General features: G+C 40.0%; 1 protein-coding gene across 1 annotated transcript in view; it reads left to right on the forward strand.

Annotated features, from left to right (window-relative positions):
- LOC146640228 (multiple epidermal growth factor-like domains protein 10) overlaps positions 1-22,434 on the forward strand; it is a 189,068-nt gene that overhangs the window by 160,777 nt on the left and 5,857 nt on the right. The window contains exons 15-22 of the mRNA XM_085350434.1: positions 4,387-4,515; positions 5,036-5,164; positions 10,935-11,063; positions 11,155-11,283; positions 13,536-13,769; positions 14,038-14,192; positions 15,591-15,660; positions 19,092-19,145. Coding sequence (XP_085206560.1) covers positions 4,387-4,515; positions 5,036-5,164; positions 10,935-11,063; positions 11,155-11,283; positions 13,536-13,769; positions 14,038-14,192; positions 15,591-15,660; positions 19,092-19,145 — 1,029 coding nt within the window. The remainder of the gene's footprint in view (positions 1-4,386; positions 4,516-5,035; positions 5,165-10,934; positions 11,064-11,154; positions 11,284-13,535; positions 13,770-14,037; positions 14,193-15,590; positions 15,661-19,091; positions 19,146-22,434) is intronic.

The raw sequence follows: 22,434 nt of genomic DNA on the forward strand, positions 1-22,434 counted from the left end.
AAGTGGAGACGCTGCTGGGCCTTTTTAACCACCGCTGTAGTATTTGCAGTCCAGGAGAGGTCATCAGATATCTGCACGCCCAGAAACCTCATGGAGCGTACCCTCTCCACACAGCTCCCGTGAATGTAAAGTGGGGCCGGGTCTGCTCTGCCCTTCCTGAAGTCCAAGATAAGTTCTTTAGTTTTCGTGGTGTTCAGTTGGAGGTTGTTAACTGAACACCACTCAGTCAGTCTGTTGACCTCATCTCTGTAGTCCGACTCCTCCCCCCTTGAGATGAGTCCAACCACTGTGGTGTCATCCGCGAACTTCCAATCTGGATCATATCCAAGTGGAAATGCAATACACAATATTTGGCCGCTTCATGACCGTAAAGTCATCTTTGTTGTCTTTATACTGATATCCAGGTGTACAGTGTATGCTGCTCCTCCAGCTGCTGCACAAAGTACATGACATACAATGCACAGATACCAGGGCTCCCTTGTTAGAGCCAAAGGAGTCATTAAAAACAATAGCTTTCTAGAGTGATGCAGAGGTTCTTTAATCCTTTTAATTGAGCTTGTATAGACTAATGCATGTGAATTGTCTGATGTAATATTTCAAAACACTGGACAGAGTTTTGGTAACATTTCAGTATATTATTGACTGCTACATCATCACTACTTGCTCAGACATTGACATAAAAAGTAACAAGGCAATGCATTTGAAATTACACGTGTTCCTCACAAAATGCACTCGGTGGATATTGTCAGGGGATTACTCTTGTGTGGAATATGAATATGTGTACATTTTGTAGTTTCAGAATAATCCCTCAAGAAGTCACTCAGGCATTTCACCCTGGACCAAGTTATTGTAAAGAAGGACAGAATGGCATCACCAGAGAGCCACAGCATAGATAATTAAAATTAATTGTGTGCTCATTTCATAGATGATCAACAGGGAAATAGTGAGCAGTCCCTCTCCTGAAAGTTATGCTCTCTGAACTCTCCTGGTCTTAATCATATGCTCTTTGTATGCTTTGATCCATAGTAGTCATAGTAGTATATAAAAAAAAAAAAAACACCCAGCACGCCCCTGCGGGCGGTTTATCCTTCAAGCTCGGGTCCTCTACCAGAGGCCTGGGAGCTTGAGGGTCCTGCGCAGTATCTTAGCTGTTCCCAGGACTGCACTCTTCTGGACAGAGATCTCCGATGTTATTCCCGGGATCTGCTGGAGCCACTCGCCTAGCTTGGGAGTCACCGCACCTAGTGCTCCGATTACCACGGGGACCACCGTTACCTTCACCCTCCACATCCTCTCGAGCTCTTCTCTGAGCCCTTGGTATTTCTCCAGCTTCTCGTGTTCCTTCTTCCTGATGTTGCTGTCATTCGGAACCGCTACATCGATCACTACGGCCGTCTTCTTCTGTTTGTCTACCACCACTATGTCCGGTTGGTTAGCCATCACCATTTTGTCCGTCTGTATCTGGAAGTCCCACAGGATCTTAGCTCGGTCATTCTCCACCACCCTTGGGGGCATCTCCCATTTTGACCTCGGGACTTCCAGGTTATACTCGGCACAGATGTTCCTGTACACTATGCCGGCCACTTGGTTATGGCGTTCCATGTATGCCTTGCCTGCTAGCATCTTGCACCCTGCTGTTATGTGCTGGATTGTCTCTGGGGCATCTTTACACAGCCTGCACCTGGGGTCTTGCCTGGTGTGATAGACCCCAGGTATATATATATATATATATATATATATATATATATATATATATATATATATATATATATATATATATATACTATATTACATATACTTGCTAATGGTAGCTTGACATACTCACGGCATATGGGTAGAAGCTGAGCAAATGAATTATGAAAAACAACAGGAATAGATATCTGAACCCTCAGCCATGCAGCAGCGTGTCACAGTTGCCATAACAGACTCATCGAAAATCTTGAGCGTTGTCCAACAGATGTTAAAAAACCCCTCAGCCATTTCACAAAATAGAGACAGGGCTAGCCCTTCCTGTACAGTTCAGTGGTGTTTTTGTCTCACTCCAGTTTGTTGTCAGTGTGTACTCCAAGTTATTTATAGTCCTCCACTATATGGATGGAAACGGGGACCACAATCATTTCATTGGTCTTTGTCACATTGAGCTGCAGATGGTTCTGCTTGCACCACATGTCCACTGATTCCCTGTGGTCTGTTTCATCACCTCCACTTATTCATCCAACTACCGCAGAGTCATCAGAAAACTTCTGAAAATGGCAGGTGTCTGTGCCGTGATGTAAAGGGTGAATAGGAAAGGGGAGAGGAGCGTCCCTTGTGCTCCCCGGTGTTGCTGATAACCTTGTCAGCCACACAGTGTTGAAGACACACATATTATGACCTTCCTGTCAGGCAGTCTATAATCCAGGGCACGAGAAGGGCATCCACCATCCATCGCTTTGAGTCGTTGAGCTAGGAGGGTCAGCCTGATAGTGTTGAATGCACTGGAAAAAAAACATGACCCTCACGGTGCTCGCTGGCTGGTCCAAATTGGTGAAGACATGATGGAGTAGGTAGATGACGTCACTATGAGGTGGGGCTGGTAAGTAAAGTGAAGGCGGCCTGACTATAGGTCGGAGCTGATCGAGGGTCTTCGTGATGTGGGAAGTCGGTGCCGCTGGGATGTGACGTCTTTGCTACAGCATGACCTCTTCCACAGTAGGCCAATTGATTTCCTCGCTGTGGGGCTCACAAAACGCCTACCAGTCTGTTGCCTCAGAGCAACTCTGCATTTCCACTAGGGAAATACCTCCTAATACTCCTTGTGGTCACAGGTTTATTCTTCACAATAAGCACATATGGGGGTGCCGAGTATGGCCTGGAAGTTTCGGGGGCAAAATGGGATAAGCCCCCAAAGGTGATCGGGAATAACTGAGCTCAGATCCTGTGGGACTTCCATATACACACAAACTGGTGATGGCTGACCAACCTGTAGTGGTGAAAAAACAAAGGAAGAAGGCCCTAGTGATAGTGATATCAATACCAAGTGATAGCAACATCAAGAAGATGGAAAACTTAAAGCTTGAGAAATAGGATTTGATAGCATCCAAAACCTCCATTGTCAGCAAAAGCAACCAGTTTTGGATAAAGCTTGTTCCAGCATTTGGGCTTTAGAGATGTTCTTTTTCATGTCCAAACTCATAGCAGCAGTAAAACGCTTTGAAAGTGTTGGAATGGGAATTCCCATCAAATTAAAAACAAGCACAAAGTGAAATTAACAGTATCATTTTGTACTGAACATTTAAGTGAAGCAGAAGGTCATCGTTGCCCAGTTTGGATAACCTATGTTTTCTTTTGTGTGAAATTAGATTTTTAATTCTCATTGATCATATCCACATTCTCCCTTTTAGTATCTACCTTTGGGCTCTTCCCAGTATTACCACACACTTGTATTTTCCAAGTATATTTGGCCCCTTTATTCTTCCCTCAATATTTCTTGTTTCTATTCAGTTTTTTGTGTCTTTTTTCCATCATGAAGAATGTTTAAATTATGAATGAATATTTTTTTGTTGTAGTGTTTATAAAATATGTACTTTGGATCTTTTCTTGTATATTGTGTGTATATTGTATAAGAATGTTGTACAGGCTTTGCTTTGTACAGCACTGTGCAAAGTTTGGGAACTGGTCTACTTTGTCAGGGATGTCAGAATTTGAAATTCTCAGAACTTTTCTGAGTATTTTTTTCTTTCTGTATTATTTCTACAGTATCAGAACAATCTACTTGTCTTCTTCACTCATGGGTATACTGAAGAGCTGAATACTGACGTACTTCTAAGTATGTGTCCAGAAACAGAAACATGTAAATAAGAGGGCCATGACGAATCATCGTTTGTACTGCAACTGATGATCAGGTCAGGGAGAGCCCTGAGGGCAGCGTCGTGCACTGTTTCTTGGACTGCATGAAGAGACTGACCGTGCTAAATCTACAGAGGAACTTTTTTCCCGGCTTCTTTATTAAAAGTATCAATTAGTAATACACTGCATTTGCACCACCAGTTACTACACGTGTCATCATTTTAACCAGGACTGAAATCCACCAGACTTCCACTTTCTTTTGGTAAAAACACGCAGTTTTGCTCGCGTCCTTGTGATCTCACAGGAGATGATTCGAATGTTCAGCATTCTTGACATACTCGCGGCATATGGGTAGAAGCTGAGCAAATGAATTATGAAAAACAACAGGAACAGATATCTGAACCAGTTATCTTCTATTTGCTGTTGTCTGTCTGCTGTCAAACTGTTGAACTACATCCAAATACATCCAAAATACAAGGAGGTTGTGTTAATAGTATTGGCAGAATATTGCTTTTAATCTAATATGAACCCATCATGTCTGTGCATGTGTCTCCACAGTATGTCCCAGCAGAAAGTTTGGTAAAGCCTGTGCCGAGACCTGCTTGTGCACTAATAATGGCACTTGTAACCCCATCGATGGCTCCTGTCAGTGTTACCCTGGATGGACCAGCGAAGACTGTTCTAAGCGTAAGAGGAAACGTTTATAGCCGTTTTTGTACCGTAGCATTTATTAACTTCAGTTTCACAAAAGAACAAATAAAATGTATGTTGTTATTCACCCCACGTGTTTTAGTTGATCAGTGAGAGACAGCTGAAGAAAAAACCTTCCTAAAGGCAGTCACTGGAGTGGCTTTGACATTAATTATCTTTCTTACTTTGAGCATCTACCACAGTCACTCAATTATCTGTAAGTTTAATGAGGGCACACAGCATCCTAATGTATGTCTGGTCTTCACTGTGGCAACATTTGACATATTATTATGTATTTATATATTAATAGACTTATACGTGTCTAGATGAATTGAATAAAAGAGAAAAAAGAGGAGAGAATAAAGTGCCCATGTGCAGAAGTGAATCCTAGTAACGACACGTTGACTTGCTGTGATGGGGCATTATAGTGTTGCTGTACAAGAGTGTGCTGACTTTTATTGCATACTCTGTGCACTGTATGTGTCTTTGTGCACTTATTTTTGTGTGCTTCTGGCAGCATGTCCTTGGGGCTCATGGGGCCTTGACTGCATCCACACATGTAACTGTCACAATGGAGCTCAGTGCAGCGCTACAGATGGAGAGTGTATCTGCAGCCCTGGATGGACAGGACTCTACTGCACTCAGCGTATGTTTCTGTCTCTCTCACACACACCGGCAGTTCATATACACATACAGACCAAGCAAAACACTCTGGCTGCTGTGAGAGCTCATCACTAATGCACACTCACTAGTTGCAATGTGTTAGTACCTCAAACCTTTAACTCCATCTAGTGACAGGTGAAAAAACTGCATACCCTTGAAATCCCTTCTTCTTATCTCCTCAATTCCTTTGTGGTTTCTAGTTTCAACACGGAAAAAGATTGAATTTCTCCATTTGCACTGCAAATTGCTGTCCAATTTGGAGTATTTGACTGAAGCTGATAGCCTCGTTCACTTGATAATTCATCCTGCTATTTCTATGAGCAGTCACATCATCAGTAAACCTCCAAAAGTTGATTCTGTTCAGTCTCAGCTGACTGCAGGTTTCCCCGATCTTTGCATAATGACTGAAACTAGCACCACCGAAGGAACGATGGGCTGGGAGGTCAGTTCCTTGATCATAATTATCACGATTCGTATGGGTGCTTGAAATCCTTGAAAATGCTTGAATTTTAATATTGTCTTTTCAAGGATTGAAAAGTGCTTGAATTTCAGATGTGGTGCTTAAACGTGCTTGAAACGCGTATTTCATTCACCACAAACAACTATCTGACCGAATAGTTTTCTTATCAGAGAAATAAAATGAGTTGCAAAGTGTAAAAGCTAAATTTCTCCGCCTGGGCTGCCTCGCACACATGTCAGTCTGTTTCAATGTGTGACCCCGCCCCTCCCTCCGGACAGTCGGGGGTGAGTGCGCTAAGTTGACGTTGTTGTTTTAATGAGTGTTTGATGGAAAACGACACTGGCGGGATTTGAGTCACATGACAGGTGAGTCCTAGTAAATAATTTCGAGTATGTGTACATAACACAGGCTAATGTTTAAAACTATGATTATTATTTTGCTAGCTATCAAACTTGCTTAACTAGTTAAAGTAACAAACATCTGTCTCCTGTTGTTGTGTCACGTAGGAAAGAAGCATCAATATCTGATGAGCAGACTTGTTCATTTGTGCAGATTTCTTCTTTTGTGTGGTTGTTTTTTCCAAGTGGAGATGAGCATCTCTAACAAGTTGATTTGTTCACATTTGCACATCTGCATTTTTGAGAGAAATGAGTTTTTTGAGTTTGTGCACTATATGCATATAAGACAACCATTTCCTTTTTCAGTATTTTTGTGTGGTGCATTTTTCTCTGTTTTAACAAAAGAGGAACAAAGAACATTTAAGTCAACCTAAGACGATTTGTTTTAATTTTTGCATGGTCTTACTGAGGTGATGCAAAGTGAAACATGCAATCTGTTTTTGGTAATGTGCTGGAAAAGCTTGATAATGGACCTTGAAAGTGCTTAAAAAGTGCTTAAATTTGACCCTGAAAAATGCTGATGAACCCTGAATTATGCAAATGTAAGATCAAAGCCCACCAATGGCAATGAGTACCATTCACTGGCTGCAATCACAGCATTGTAAGTTGGTGAAAGATGTAGCCTTAGGCCCCCTCCTCGATTCAGAGATGGTCTTTCCCTTTTTACGTAACTTGCAGTCAGCTGAGACTGAAAAAGTCACTTGGATGAGTGACGAAACATCACACTAGTGACCCAGTTCCACTGATAGCCATATATGTCCATGCAATAGTATTGCCTCTGCTATCTTTGACATCTTTCATCAATCATGTGCTGTACTTTGGTAAAGACCCTAAATTATTAGAGAAAAAAATTCCAACAATCAGATGATCCCCTACAAGGATCCCTTAAGGACCACTTAGTGATGATGGGAAGAAATCAGGCACAGGGAGGGACAGCTGTCTGCACAACAGGTTGGAGGATGAAGGGAAAGAGAAGAGAAAAAGAAAAATGCAGGGAGAAAAAGACAAAACTACAAATCCAATTCTAAAAAAGCTGTGAGATGGCTTTATGAGAATGCATCTCATAAAGCCATGTTTTATTCACAGTAAAACACGGAAAACAGTTTACTATTTCATGAAAAATATTAGCTCATTTTGAGTTTAATGTTGTGAGCATGTCTCAGTGGGGACAGCGCCAACAACAAAAACAGGAAACATAAGTGATACTAAAAAAATATAAATATAAAAACAGCATCTAGTAGAATTTCTCACAAGGAAAGATCGGCAGGGGTTTACCAGTTTGCAAAAAAAATAATGTAAAATATCAGAAACTTTGAATATTTCAAAGTACCAGCAGACTGAGAGACAGCTTCTTCCACCAGGCCATCAGACTGCTGAACACGTCATAGACACCTCAGCTTCACTACTGGAACTTCAACATTATGCACTCCACACTGTACAGTAATGCCACTGTTTTGCACATGTCTCAACTCTGTATATTTTTATATATTTTATTTATTGTTTACTCTATTTAATTTGTAAAATATGTGTACACACACACACACACACACACACACACACACACACACACACACACACACACGTAGAAAAATATTTAGTATACACATCCAGAAATGCATATACTATTATATATTGTACATATATTTATTAGTTTCAGATGTAGCCATTCTTGTATTTTGCTTGTTTACATTATTGTATTTTGCACAACTCTGTTGCTTGTGAAGCTCGCACACAAGAATTTCACTCACATGTGCTGTACCAATGTACCTGCACATGTGATGTGACAATAAAAGTGATTTGATTTGATTTGATTTGAAGATTCTGTGAATCTGGAGAAATCTGTTTGTGCAGGGGAAACAAATCCCCCCGATGGAGCACTTCGCTCTCAGGCTGCTGGTTTACTTGTGGTTCAAAGGACATTTTAAAGTAGAATTGGAGGCTACAATACAAAGTGTCCAAAGACTCACAGACCTTTCACAATATTATGGACTGTAGAAGATGAAATAACCAAATCTTTTTTTAATTTTATGCTGAGAAATGTTATTTTTAAATTGTTACAATTTTCTCTTCTCACACTCTTTCACAGTAACTTGCACAGAGAGCTGAGACCCTCTCTAAAGCTTTGTTTTCTGTTTCAGTCCTGTTACAGATCTGTTACCAAATAGTTTTTAAAAATATATATATATTTAAAAAAAAGAAACTGGCAGATTTCGAATTTTGCTTGAGGCATCAGAACATTAAGATTATGAGGATTCCAGAAGGTACAGAGAAAAGAAAGCCTACTGCGTTCATCTCAGATTATCTTCCATCTCCTGCTGGGGTCTGAATACTTTCAGGGGAAATGAGTTTGGTGGAAAGAGCACATCACTCCTTGGCCCCTAAACCTCTTGCGGTAGGACGTTCTTGGCCCCTCACTGTTGGGCAGCATTATCCCCAAAATAGGGAGGTCATCATGAAGATGGCCACACAGAAAGACCACAAATAGGTGTTTTGAAGCTCATGAGCAAACCCCTCTCTGTCAGTCAGGCCTCTGTAGACATTTTCTGTCTTTTCTTTTTTTTTTTAGGGAAGAGTAAATTTTCTAAACTGGTCGATATGGCAGTGGTGGATTTAGAAGCCACTGGACAAAGGCAGCAGTCCATTTTATAATGCATATAGCACATTATTGGCACACCTTATCCGTCAAATGTTAAATGCAGCTCGTCTTGTGTGAAGTGTTTCCAGCTGCGCGTCGTGTAGCTGGAGTCGAGTGTTTTAACGATGCATGAAACGACACATTTTTAGACATAAGTTGTAACGGCGCCGTTTTCTTTGTGAGTATTTATTACACGGCGTGCTGCGGGGGAAAGCCTGCTCTAACGTTTGAGTCTAAGCTTTATTTTTTAGCACCTGGCGGCTCTTTTTTAAATTCTAAAAATCTGCATCTTTCATGTGATTCAGTTTATTTTGAAAAGTCTCAACAGGATCTTGAGCTTTATTGTGAAAGGTTTATGTGGAACATAAACAAGCGGACACGTCATGCTGTTACCGTCGTTGTTGCTAACGACAACGCATAAAAACAGGTGCTTGTCTGTCCGTAGTGTGGTGATATTAAATATAAGAGAGAGAGAACTTTACTACAGTGACATCAGAACCATGAAGAAATATTGCGGTAAACAGTTTATTTTGCGACACCACGAAACAAACGATAGCGTAAAATGAAACGATAGACGTTTTTATATCGTCATCGATATATATCGTTATATCGAACAGCCCTAATTCTGGGTTGATTCAAACAGTGTAAGTGGTCATTATGATGCTCAGGCCATTCATTTCCTTATCAATGCTGTTAGCGAGAAAAACTGGAAGACCCCTGAGACACCTCAAATCTTTAGAATTAGAACATGTGTTACACCTACAGAAAATTAGATATTATAACAAACGAAGCAGGTCACTTTGAGAAAATGTGGTTAACAATCAAACAAAGTTGTAATTAACTTTGTTTGCATTGGACTATGAACACTTGCAACTTGCAGCTTCAGTATTAATGTGTCCTAGTTTGTATGTGTTACTCCAAAGAATCTCATCAGCCTAACACCTAATGCTCTCTTTTGAAACAACGGATGTGTGTGCCACAGCCATCACCTGCAGTCGTCCTCTTCCCCTGACTAATGCGTACCTTAAAGCAGATAACTCGTAAGCTGGAGAAGAGACGGCATCTAACTAATTTAGAACATTTTTGTTTACCCTGAAAAAAACGTTTTTGTCCTGTAAAACAAAACAAAAAGAAAAAACCTCTGCAAAGCTAGAATCACCCTGGTCTCCAGGAACACTTTGAGGACTTTTTGACCAACGTCTTTCAATGCACACAATAAACAGTCTCCTGGCAGCCTTCAGCTTCCACTCTGCTGTGGAACCCCCTCCTAGTTTCGATTCGAGTCATGGACACCCTCTCTGTACTTTTGAGATTGGCCTTAAAACTTTTCTTTTTGATAAAAAGTATTTGTTCTTCACTTACCTCTTTTTTTCACACCACTCTGCATTTAATCATTACTTATTATCAATTTCTTGTTCTCTTCCACGATGTGTTTTTGCCCCGTCTTCCTCTCCTCGCCTCCAGCAGATGGCCACCCCACCTGGAGGTTTCTTCCTGTTAAAAGGGAGTTTTTCCTTCCAGCTGTCACCAAAGCACTTGCTCATAGGAGGTCATGTGGTTGTTGGGTTTTCTGTTTTCTCTGTGTTATTGCAGGGTACCTTACAATATAAAATGCCTTAAAGCAACTGCTGCTCTGATTTGGCGCTATATTAAAAATTGATGTATTAAAATGTATTAAAAGACATTGAATTGAACGACACTCCCACACATTGTTACTCCATGCTGTAAGGCCATGTAAAGAACATCTTTTTTACGCTCTTCCATGTTTACTTCATTTTTCAGTCTGTGGTCCTGCGTTTATAAAGTTGATAAGTCACAGTAACCATGTATCTGTACATTTGCTTGACGCACAAAAGAAAAAAACGGATCCAAATCAGTATGTTATTTTCTTTTGACTAGTATCAGTTCTAGCCTAGAACCAGCCAAGTTTGTTTTCTGTCATGTCATTTGATTTGTCTGCTATAGGAGCTGTTTCTCCATGTTTTTGCATCACCAGAAATTTACATGAGAGAGTGTGGTCAGTTAAACGTCTGCATGAAATGAGGGTTTTGTTGAATTTCCACTTTGGTTCCACTGTGACAGAAGTGATTAGCTCGTCCCAGAGAAAATGCTTCCAAAGACATTTCACGTTTTTGATCATGTCTCTGCACAGAGATGGGTTCAGAGTGACAGAGTGAAATTGCTGCTGCTACTGAAAATTCTTGTCCACATGTAAAGCATAATATAGATTTTTTTTAAACCAGTGGTTGTTTCCCTTCAGGCTGTCCTGCAGGTTTCTACGGCTCTCACTGTGCTGAGGTGTGTCGCTGTCAGAATGGAGCAGACTGTGACCACATCACGGGACAGTGCTCCTGCAGGACAGGCTTTATAGGACACAGCTGTGAGCTCAGTGAGTGTGTTTAGTGGTTCTTACATGCAGGAGAGTTGCACATTCACGTGTTAAAGTTCAACATGTCTTAAATCCCTGTTCCTGTGTCCAGAGTGTCCCGCAGGGACATTTGGCTACGGCTGCCAGCAGCTGTGTGAGTGTATGAACAATGCCACCTGTGACTACGTGACCGGAACCTGCTACTGCAGCATCGGCTTTAAAGGCATCCGTTGTGACCAGGGTGAGAACAAATGGCTCTGTAAAGAGAAAGGATGGAACATGATCTGACTTATTCTTTTGGTTTCTTTAGATGTACCCTCAGTTCAGTTGAATAATAAAATATAAAATAACAGAACATCTGCAAAACTCATACAGACAAATCTTCATATAATAGTAGATAAGACTGTTCCTAAAAGATGGAAGTACAAAGACCTCTCGAATAGACAGACAAGTGCAAATGGTACTCTGATAAAAAATATTAATGGTCTTTAGCTGAACCAGCAACCATTCACTTGCCAAGTAAATGTATAAACCACTACAATGACTGCAGATTGAATAACTGTACTATTTTGGTTAAAGGGGAAACACAGTAGCAAATAAAAATATACTAAATATGCAATTCTTAAATACTCCAAATGAAATGAAGTGGAAACAAAAATAATGACATGCAAGACTGTAAATACAGAATACATACTCTTAAGCAGCTGCATGATCACCCAAGCAAAGAGCACCAGAGTCGTCAGTTTGACTTCCAAGAGTGTGCGGTCATGGGCTGTGTCCCAATTAAGAGACTGCACGCTTGAAGTACGCATTTCAAGTGCGGTTACGTCACCGCCACGTGACGACGGCTGTCCCAATTCGAAGTGTGCTTCAAATGCATACTCCGTCGATTTCCCCAAATATCAAGCGTGGTCCGGTGCACGCTTCGTGGTCCCATATATCCCACAATTCATAGCGCGGCGGTGGGTGTGGATAATTTTGCCGCAAAATACGGCAGAAGGGAGCGGCCGAAGAGGTTTTTCTTTTTTTTTTTTTCAAACTTTATTGAAATCATAAAGCGAACAGTCAGTCATTCCAGTTCAGTTTGTACAGTAGACATACAAGGCAAATAAGAGTAACAATATACAGTACAATGAAATAAGAAGGATGAATAAATAAAGGATAAAAAAAGAAAAAAGGGGGAATGTGACAGACTCCATAACAACTTTGTACTTGAAAGTTGTGACAGCTCATTCGTTAAACATTTCTGAATGAACTTCAATCAATGATAAACCTTTTTTATTGGAAGTTAATTTAAGAGAGTTTAAGTAATATTCAATTTCAATCAAAAACAAATTAAATGATGGGGTTGAGTTTTGAAATTTACATTTATGTGTGTGGAATTTCCCTAATAAGATGGAGCGGCCGAAGAGTGAACTAAAGTACTGAATATGACGTCACTTATTTATGTGCGAATGTGTAATAATTAAAGTCAGTCATATATCCACAAACACAACAAGCTGAAAGTCAGTGATATATGTATATGTGTGTATATATATATATCTCATAATAATCTGACAATACTATAATATTGGCCATATTATATTTACATTGCCACAGTGAGATGACTTTAGTCTCATGAACAACATGAGCTAATTTTTCTTTACTAGCTAATCTTATTTACTAACTAATCTTATTTACTAGCTAATCTTAAATGACTGTTCAGCACAGAAATGAAGCCCAACAATCATGTTTTACAGTCCTGTGGTCTCAGCCTCAGATACTCAGCTAAAGTGATGTCATGACAAAAATGAATGACCAACAAAACATTTTTCTCCTTCATTTCTGTCAAACAAAGCTGTATGAAACATGTCTCGCGGTTAGTATCATGGTTGCTAGGCAACCTGAACAGCGCGACGAAGTGTATACCGTCCCATTTCACAAGCCTCTCACTTCCACACTTCTCGTACTTATAGTACGCACCGTACGTAGTACGCGTAGTGCGTGTACTTCAAGCGTGCAGTCTCTTAATTGGGACACAGCCATGGTATTGCAAGCTTCCAAGGGCGTACACAAGATCTGCACAGAGGGAGGGATTAATGCAAGGCATCAAACCAGAATCCACACTAGATGGCAGCCGCGAGCATCTGGCGATGACTGAATGCTTGACTCGGTTACCAAAAGTAGTTCAACAGCTTCATATTCGTGCTCAGCTCTCTGTTTACCTCCAAAGAAGATTATGGAACCTGTGTCACTGCAGACTCCGCCAGTTTGGCGGTATCACCCCACCCTACTCCTTAACTGTTTGCCTTTCATTATCTGTCCTTTGTAGATACATGCATTTGTATCATGGCAAAATACCAAAATAAAAGTCAATAGCACAATAAATTCAGTGAAATGAGAGGAATTTTATTCTGAAATTCTCATTCAGCAAAAATGCCTGATTACACTGTACAGGTGATGTGAGTGTGTCAAACATTAAAATGCAGTGTTACTCATCTGTGTTCTCCTCAGCGGCCTTGATGATGGAGGAGCTGAACCCCTACACCAAGATGAGCCCAGCTCTGGCATCGCAGCGGCAGTCGACGGGGGCTGTCCTGGGCATCGTCTTCCTGCTGCTGATGATCATGGCCATGCTTGCTCTGGTGGTCTGGTTCCGTTATCGACAAAGAGAGAAAGGCCACCGTGTGCCTAGTGTCACCTATACACCTGCCCTGAACATCAGCTCCACTGACTACTCCCTCTCAGGTACGATATCCGTGTGTCTGTCCTTTTCATCTGACTGGTGTTATTTATGTTTAGAATGGCATACAACAGAATTCAGAGCAGTTGATGGTAATCGTAACCTGCTGGGAAATTACACAACCAACAGGTAAAGACAATGAATGATCCGTTTTTTCAGATCTGGGTGATTAAATTAAAGGTTAAATACTTTGTATCAGGTGCACTGTACATATATATGCATGTATGACACATAGAGCTCAGTATGTGAGAACATGTCTTGATGTTGGGGCAGCAGGGCTGCAGTGCACAGGCCTGCTTTCTTCTTCAGAGTCCTCTCCCAGTAGCAGCTCTTTAGGTGGCTGCTTCTCCAACCCCAGCTACCGCACCCTGGGGTCCTGCACCTATGCCACACACTATGCCAAGCCAGATAAGAGGAGTTTCGCCAAGGTGGGTTCAAAAACCTTTTATATTTTGCCCTCAGAAAGCTTTAAGAGTTTGTTTAATGAGGGGCTGCTAATAAATATACTCCAATTTTTTTTGTTATACAACAAATAAGTTTCTACTTTAAGGTTCAGTTCACCCAAATTAAAAAAAACGCAAACTGATTAGTACCTCCTCGTAGCAGTTAACTGTCTTTATTTAAAAGAAAACAAACAATTCAAAGGTATTCCTTAGGCTGTGCTGCTTTGAGGCTAACCTCTGTAGGTCAGGTACATAGAAGCAAAGTTGGATGATTTAGCAGGAAGAAAGACTTTTTTGCTAATGGGTATCTGTGTAAAAAATATTTGCCCCCTTCCTGATTTCTTACTTTTTGGATATTTGTCACACATTTTAATCATAGACAAAGATAAGCTGAGTAAGTAAAAATGCAGTTTTTAAATGATCATTTCATTTATTAAGGGGAAAAAAGCAACCCAGTGTTAATCCATAAAGATTTAACTTTTTATTGGTGACCAAATTTTCAGTGCAATTTGTTTTGTCTTTTTCTTTCCTTTGCCACATCTCAGTCTAAGAAACTCCAGCTTAATGTGACGTTTTTAATCCCACCTGAACTAAATTGCCCTCAGTACAGATCTTACTGTCAAACTCTAAAAAGCTGATACAACAGAAAGAAAGCACAACAGCATCATATCCAGTCAAATGTGATCACCTCTATAAAATCAAAAGCACTTTGCTGGTCCCAAGGTCAGACTGTGCAAACTGCTGAAGAAAATAAAAATAGAAAGAACCCAACATATACAAAGTATGTGTACTAGAGTGAAATGTGAAGCTATCTGTCCAACAGTCAAAACCCCGTTACTCAAGCATACCAGAAAAGCTGCAGGAAGTCCAAACACCAACCTGATTGAAATGCTGTGGAAGGATCTTATGCTGTGCATAACAAATGCCTGCAAACCTCAATAATTTAAAGCAGTTTTGCAAAGACGAGTGGGACGAAATCCCCCCACAGGGATGTGACAGACTGATAAAATCATACAGAAGACGCTTACTGCGTTATTTCTGCTAAGAGTGGTTCTTCAGGCTATTGAGTCATGGGTCGTGTGCTTAATTTTCACACAGGACTATATGAGTTTTTGCTGTTCCACATTTATGGTTCCCTTCAAGAAAAAAAGGACTTTCTTTTTAAATTTATTTTCCTCAAAAACAAACCCATTTCACTCTACAGTATATACTCTCAACACACTGATTTACAGCTGAATTCGAATGTTTGTACCCTGTTACATCATCCTGTCTACAGCTGATAGAAGTGTTCATTTTTAAGATCGAGACAGTTTTTCTGAAACATTCTTTAAGAAGATGTCTTGTTTGTTTTTTACCTTTAATGTGTCTTTGTGAAATTTCCAGATGAAGACAAAGAAGCAACACAGGAACAGCGCTCCAGAGTGGGGCGCCTACTGCAACCTCAGTGAGCTCGGTCAGTCTTTTCTGCACCTTCAGCCTCGTTTTATGACCCACTGTTCTTAGCCAGTTGAGTTCAGATAATATTAGGCGGTTGGTTAATTTGCAAAATTATGTATATGACTCAGTATATCCAACAGTGGCCCTGTCGCTGGATGCTGCAAAAGCTTTTGATTGTGTTGAGAAGGATTATCTGTTTAAGACATTAGAAAAGTTTGGTTTTAGTGATAATTTCATCAGGTGGATAAAGATATTATGTGATTCGCCTTCAGTGCGAGTATTGACGAATGGGCTCATATCAGACCTATTCCTTTTACAGAGATCCACAAGACAGGGCTGTCCCCTTAGCCCTGGGCTCTTTCTAATTGCTATAGAGCCTCTGGCACAAAAACTGAGAAATAATGTAAATATATTTGGAATTTCGATGGGTAATAGTCAACATAAGCTTCTATTATATGCAGATGATATGTTGTTACTTATGACCCAGCCTGGGAAGTCAATTCCAGCCCTATTAGAATGTATAGAAAGCTTTACGCTGCTTTCAGGGTATCGCCTCAACTGGGATAAATCAGAGGCAATGCCTATGTCAGGACACTGCCCCCATACTTTATTTAAACAGCGGGAGTTTCGGTGGTCCGTGAATGGTTTGAGGTATTTGGGGATACAAATTCCCTCGGATTACACTAAGATGGTTCGAGCAAATATGGAGCCAATGTTTGAAAGAATAAAAATGGAATTTGGTAGATGGTCCAGAGTGCGTCTCACAATATGGGGTAAAATTAGCTGTATTAAGATGATGACTGCACCCATGATCTTTTATATTTTATCCAATATTCCATTACACATTCCAGATAAGTATTTCCAAGATCTGGACTTTTTAATCCGGCACTTTCTTTGGGGTAGCTCACCGCATCGTTTAAGTATTAAGAAACTTCAAGCGAGTGCAAAACCAGGAGGTTTTTCATTGCCTAATTTCCAATGGTATTATTGGGTGATGAACGTGAAACAACTTAGAGCTTGGTTACCTACTGCACCAGTTAAACCCATCTGGTCCCATATCCTATAATTGCAAATGCAAAGACATTGTGGTGTAAATTACATAGGGCAGGTCGCTGGGACTTTATTAAATCACCTTCGGCAACCTTATGAGGGAATAAAAGAATTCTAATTGGAGGGACATCGGTTGACTGGCTACAGTGGCGTAAAGCAGGCATCCTTAATGTATCAGATTTATTTGACTGTGGGACTAAATGTTTTTTAAGCTTTGATAAAATTGTGGAGTTATATAAGTTGAAGCGTAATCAATTCTGGAGATATGTCCAAATACATAGTTCATTATCGAAGTGGCTGGGAACCCCCTTGAGTTGTCCTGTGGGCGGCCCTGTGGAAGTCCTGCTCTCAAGATCACTCTTGGGTAAAGGCATCACCGCAAAGATTTATCACTTATTGCAAGAACGGTCAGCTGACCTTCTCCTTAAAGTTAAGGGCTACTGGGCCCAGGACATGGCATTGGACATATCTTCAGTTGAACGGGATTCATGTTTTCAAAATGTTAGTACTACGTATAAAGAAACAGGCAGTAGATTTATTCAACTTAAGATAGTCCATAGGTGGCATTGAACACTGCAACAATTGTATAAATGGAACCTGGCCTCTACGGACGAATGTTGGAGATGTGATGGTCAAAATGCTTCGATTTTACATATCTTATGGAGCTGTTCGGCACTTCAGGATTGGTGGGAAAATATAATGGAAGTAATTTTCAGTGTTTTAAAAAGGAGATTTGGTATCTCACCAAAACTGTCCATACTTGGTATAACCACAGAACTTTCTGATGGAGATTTTTCCAGTTATACAAAAAGATGGATTATTCTGGCTCTCACTACGGCCAAACGGGTGCTGCTAAGACATTGGCGGAAAAAGAGTCCCCCTCCCTATGAAGAGTGGCTAAAGACAATGGCTAAGTTGGCGTCTTACGAAAAAGTGACTTATGGTTTATTAGACAAATTGCATCAATATGATTGTATTTGGTCCCCTTTACAAGCTGGCTTTCTGTAACTTGAAGAACAGGAGTAATGACAGGGTGGTGGTGTGGGGATTGGTGTGCGAAGAAAGAATAGGATAACTTCCCTTTGTTTTGTTTTTTTTTGTTTTTGTTTGTTTGTTTTTTAAACTATTTATTTATTTAGTTATCCTTAAGTTCTGTTATTGAAGTTTAAAATGAAATAAATAAAAATTGTTGGTGACAAAAATAAAGACATTGATTGCTACATGATGTCATCAGGATGCTGTAGAAGCAAATCTGAGTAAACTGATTAAAGCCTGTTTGTTTGTTTGTTGCTCCAATATGAACCAAGTTTACACTTAAGTATCATTTGCCATGGAAGGTGAAAGTTTCCCATGCGATGTGCACAAATGGACTCTACATAAGCTCATGGACAGTGATCAAATCTGTGCTGATAAGACAGACATTCCCTTTGCTCTTTTTATGGTGTCACTGATTTCCAAGTATTTAGGATTTTTGATTCACCACACAGCCTCTAATTATCCATGCTGGCATTTTTGGCATTTGGTAGAATTTTTGCTTGTATTTATGAATGCGTTGATGTTCACCAATAATAAGTATCAGAAGTATTTCTGAGCAGTGATTGATGTTTTAATGCAGTGCTTTCTAAACCATCAAAGATCATGATTATTGAATATTCTTTTTTGGAGATTTCTCTGCTGAATCTTTCAGCAGATTTTCTAAAATGTGTCAATATGTTAAACAGGTTTCAAAATGTGAAATATCTTTGTACCTGTGGTCCATCATCAAATGTGAGATTTACAAGGAGGGAAAACAGTACACCTCTCTGAACAGTGTCTGGGAGGCTGTGGTTGCTGCTGCACGCAATGTTGATGGTGAACAGATCAAAACACTGACAGAATCCATGGATGGCAGGCTTTTGAGTGTCCTTGCAAAGAAAGGTGGCTATATTGGTCGCTGATTTGTTGTTGTTTTGTTTTTGAATGTCAGAAATGTAGATTTGTGAATGTGGAGATGTTATATTGGTGTCACTGGTAAAAATAAATAATTGAAATGGGTATATATTTGTTTTTTGTTAAGTTGCCTAATAATTCTGCACAGTAATAGTCACCTGCACACACAGATATCCCCCTAAAATAGCTAAAACTAAAAACAAACTAAAAACTACTTCCAAAAACATTCAGCTTTGATATTAATGAGTTTTTTGGGTTCATTGAGAACATGGTTGTTGTTCAATAATAAAATTATTCCTCAAAAATACAACTTGCCTAATAATTCTGCACTCCCTGTACATTTATAGAGCATCTAAAATGTCAAGAACTATAAAAATTTCATGCGTATAAATAGATTTTTAAGAGGATTTTAGCAATGTTCTTTATGATAATCATATAAATCTCGTGGTCTTTCTTTTCTTTGTGCAGGTGTTTACTGCATTAATCAACGTTACAGCTACCACATGGAGCCACGCTACAGAGGTACTGTGCCACACAGGGCTCTCGTCACCTGACTCGAACAGTTAGCTAGTGACCGTTTCTCTTGCATTTAAAACCCCAGCTTCTTGTGGCTTGTGCTGAAATATCCAAACTGCATGTGACACAACAGGAGACCTGCTGATTATACTGATTCTACAGGAAGTCCAGTTTAAAATGACCCTTTTATGTGCCAATCATCTAGCACATCATCATCTTATCTTATGTTAGATCAAGTTCCAAGTGAACAGTTATTTCTTAAAGTTGATGTGTTTGAAACATGAAAGGCAGCAACTCTGATATGTATAAATTGTAATGCTCTGGATCTTTCCAGAATGCCAGCTCTTGTGGAGTTAAAGAAATGCTTTATAGTTACCTACTCCAAAAGGTTTTCACCACAAGGCGTGCCTTTTACCACACCCCCTATTAGTAATAACTAATACTTTGTTCACTGCATGTTACTCCCTGGTCTAGGGGTACTGGAACACAACATAAGGTTTATAAGGAAAATGACCCCGCCCTGGTCCCCAACACCGTACCCAGAAGCTGATGTGTCTAAACTGAAGCTTAAGTTAAGTTAAGCTTCAGTTTAGACACAATAAACCACCTTTCACTTGTAAATCAGCTTCTGGGTATGGTTTTGGGGATGAGGGTCATTTTCCTTATAAACCTTATGTTGCGTTCCAGTACCCCTAGACCAGGATGTAACACTGCACCGTCCTGTTTTCAAACGTGACACGGCCCAGCAACAGGCAATAGGCAACCATTTTTTCTTGCCCTTAATAGCTATCAAAGCACTATAGAGAAGGACAAGTAGAAAACCACAATGGCTACGTTCACACTGCAGGCGAAAGCGCATCAAATCCGATTTTTTTGACCCTATGCGACCCATATCCGATCATGCTATGACAGTGTGAACGGCGCAAATCCGATATTTTCAAATCCGATCTGGGTCACTTTCGTATGTGGTACTGAATCCGATACATATCCGATGTTTTAGAAAGCGACTGCTGTGTGAACGGTCAAGTCGCATTAAATCCGCCTTTTACGTCACCGACACAAGACTGAAGCCAATTATCAGCGCCCGAGAAGACATCGCGAACGCTTCCTAGCCATCCATTGTAGATGTCAGTGAAACTGTTGGGAAGACAACGTAAACATTTTATTTGTACTGTATAATCTGCAGATTCTGACAGAAATCTGCAGCTATCCTTTGAAGCACCGCTCCTCTCTTAAACAGCAATAAGGATCATTATTAGGTTATTTACATTATTATGTAAATAACAAAATAACTTAAAGCAAAAATTGGGAAACGTAAAGTCCGAAGTCTTTATATTAACGGCCATCAGTCAAACAATACTGTTTGTTCTTGGTCTAAACAGAGCGCGTTGTGTGTGACATCTTCTTTTGCGCATGCGGGCCGCTTTGAGCGTTCACACTAGAGCGCGTTTGCTGTCGCATTTTATTTGTAGTGTGAACGAGGAGACAAAAAAATCGGATTTGATCAAAAAATCGGAATTGAGCATCAAGACCTGCAGTGTGAACGTAGCCAATGTCATGTGCAGGAAAGCTCTAGTCAGATCTCTGGAGGCTTCTGATCACTTCAGGCCCTAAAGATCTGCTGCTACCATCTGGGGTCTGATAACACAGGACACCTTCAGGGCTCATAGAGTGGTGAGGTGTAGGCATGTGCTTTTATTGTTGCGATTTTAAGTCGTATGAAATATTTGTTTTAGGGAAAAGACAAAAAAGAAAATTGAACAGCAGCTGGTGTCGTCTCTTCTGTGAGTTAGACGAGAGCCGAGATTTGGAAATAAAACATTCAGAAACTGAACCTGAACTTTGGACTCACAAGTGCTGTCCATCAGCATCCACCCCTGCAACAACAGTATAAAGCTAACATCTTTATTTTTATCATTCCTGCGAGAATGATAAAAATTCAAATATAGGAAAACGTCTGATGTCTGACCACTTTAGTTGCAGCCTCACAGAGCTGCTCGCAGTGCAGAGTGTGATTTCATGTAGATGAAGAAAAAGGTGCAGCATGCCACACAGGTGGTGTTACTTTACTACCACTGTCACTGTTCCTCTTGATCCTTTCCAGCCTGTGCTCATAGATGTGTTTGTGTCTTTGCAGGGTGAACCCAACGTCTCTTCTCACTGTGTTTTTTTCCTCCCTGCTGGAGTCATCCTCCTGCTTTAACCCTCATCAGCCCCAAAACTCCCCTTGGAAACAGAATTCTCCTTCTCTATAACTGAATGCTCTCTTTGTGCCTTGATTTACATTTCCTTTATCTGCAGGTTTTAACCTCAGCTGCCCTTGAGTGCTGATGTTGGTGTTAAAATGTAATCTTTGGTGTCAAGTGTTCCAATGCAGACTCTAACATCCATGTTTCCTAAAGGAAAACTCCTCAGCTTTTTTGTTCTTTACAACAAATCCAACTAAAAGACTACACAGAATATGTATTGATTTTAGAGAGGAATACAGATTATTTTAAATTCTTTGTCGCTCCTACTTAACACATGTTTTCATTGCTTTAAAAAGGACTGAACGTCTCTCACTCTGTTGCTATAGAGGAGATGCACAGCTCCATACAGGCACACTCAGCTTCTCATTTTAGAGTTTGACTCTGGTCTGTTTCCCTCTTCAGTTACTTTACACTGAGCAAAAAGGTGAACAGAATACCTGCATATCTCACTATAAGGTCCATGGATTAGACTAGGACATTTCCAGCCATCTAATGTCTTGAAATGCAACCTAAGCAATGGCAATTTAAAAATTAAAGTGTTTTTCTTATGCAAATTAATATTTTTACCATCTGAATTCCAAAAAGCTGACACTATATAGAGTGTAAATCAAAATAGAATGAGTTTCAAATCTAAGAAATCAATATATTATTCACAGTAGAACCTAGGAAAAAAATATCAAATATTAAACTGAAAAATAAAATAATATTATAAGAAAAATATTGCAGCATTTTTATTTGATGGCAGCAACACATATATCAAAAAGGTTGTGACAGAGACGTGTTTACCACTGTGAAGTGTCTCATTTTCTTTTAACAGTACATGATGTGATCAGTTATCCAAGGAGAATTTGGTCACTATGGTAACTAAAATAATGACCAGGGATGCAGGAAATAGCTGCAGAGAGTCGTCTTTCTGATTTGACACACACACAAAAAATCATTTTATGAAAAGCTGGAGTGCTGCTGGGTTAAAATCATCAAAAATGATTTTTTTTTAAAAACAGAGCTTTTTGAAGAAGCTTTTTTTTTTTTTTTAAATTAATTAA

Source organism: Diplotaxodon limnothrissa, linkage group LG1 (genome assembly GCF_057381915.1).
Source record: "Diplotaxodon limnothrissa isolate DT_005_m linkage group LG1, D_limnothrissa_male_GT1.1, whole genome shotgun sequence".
NCBI classification, from domain to species: Eukaryota; Metazoa; Chordata; class Actinopteri; order Cichliformes; family Cichlidae; genus Diplotaxodon; species Diplotaxodon limnothrissa.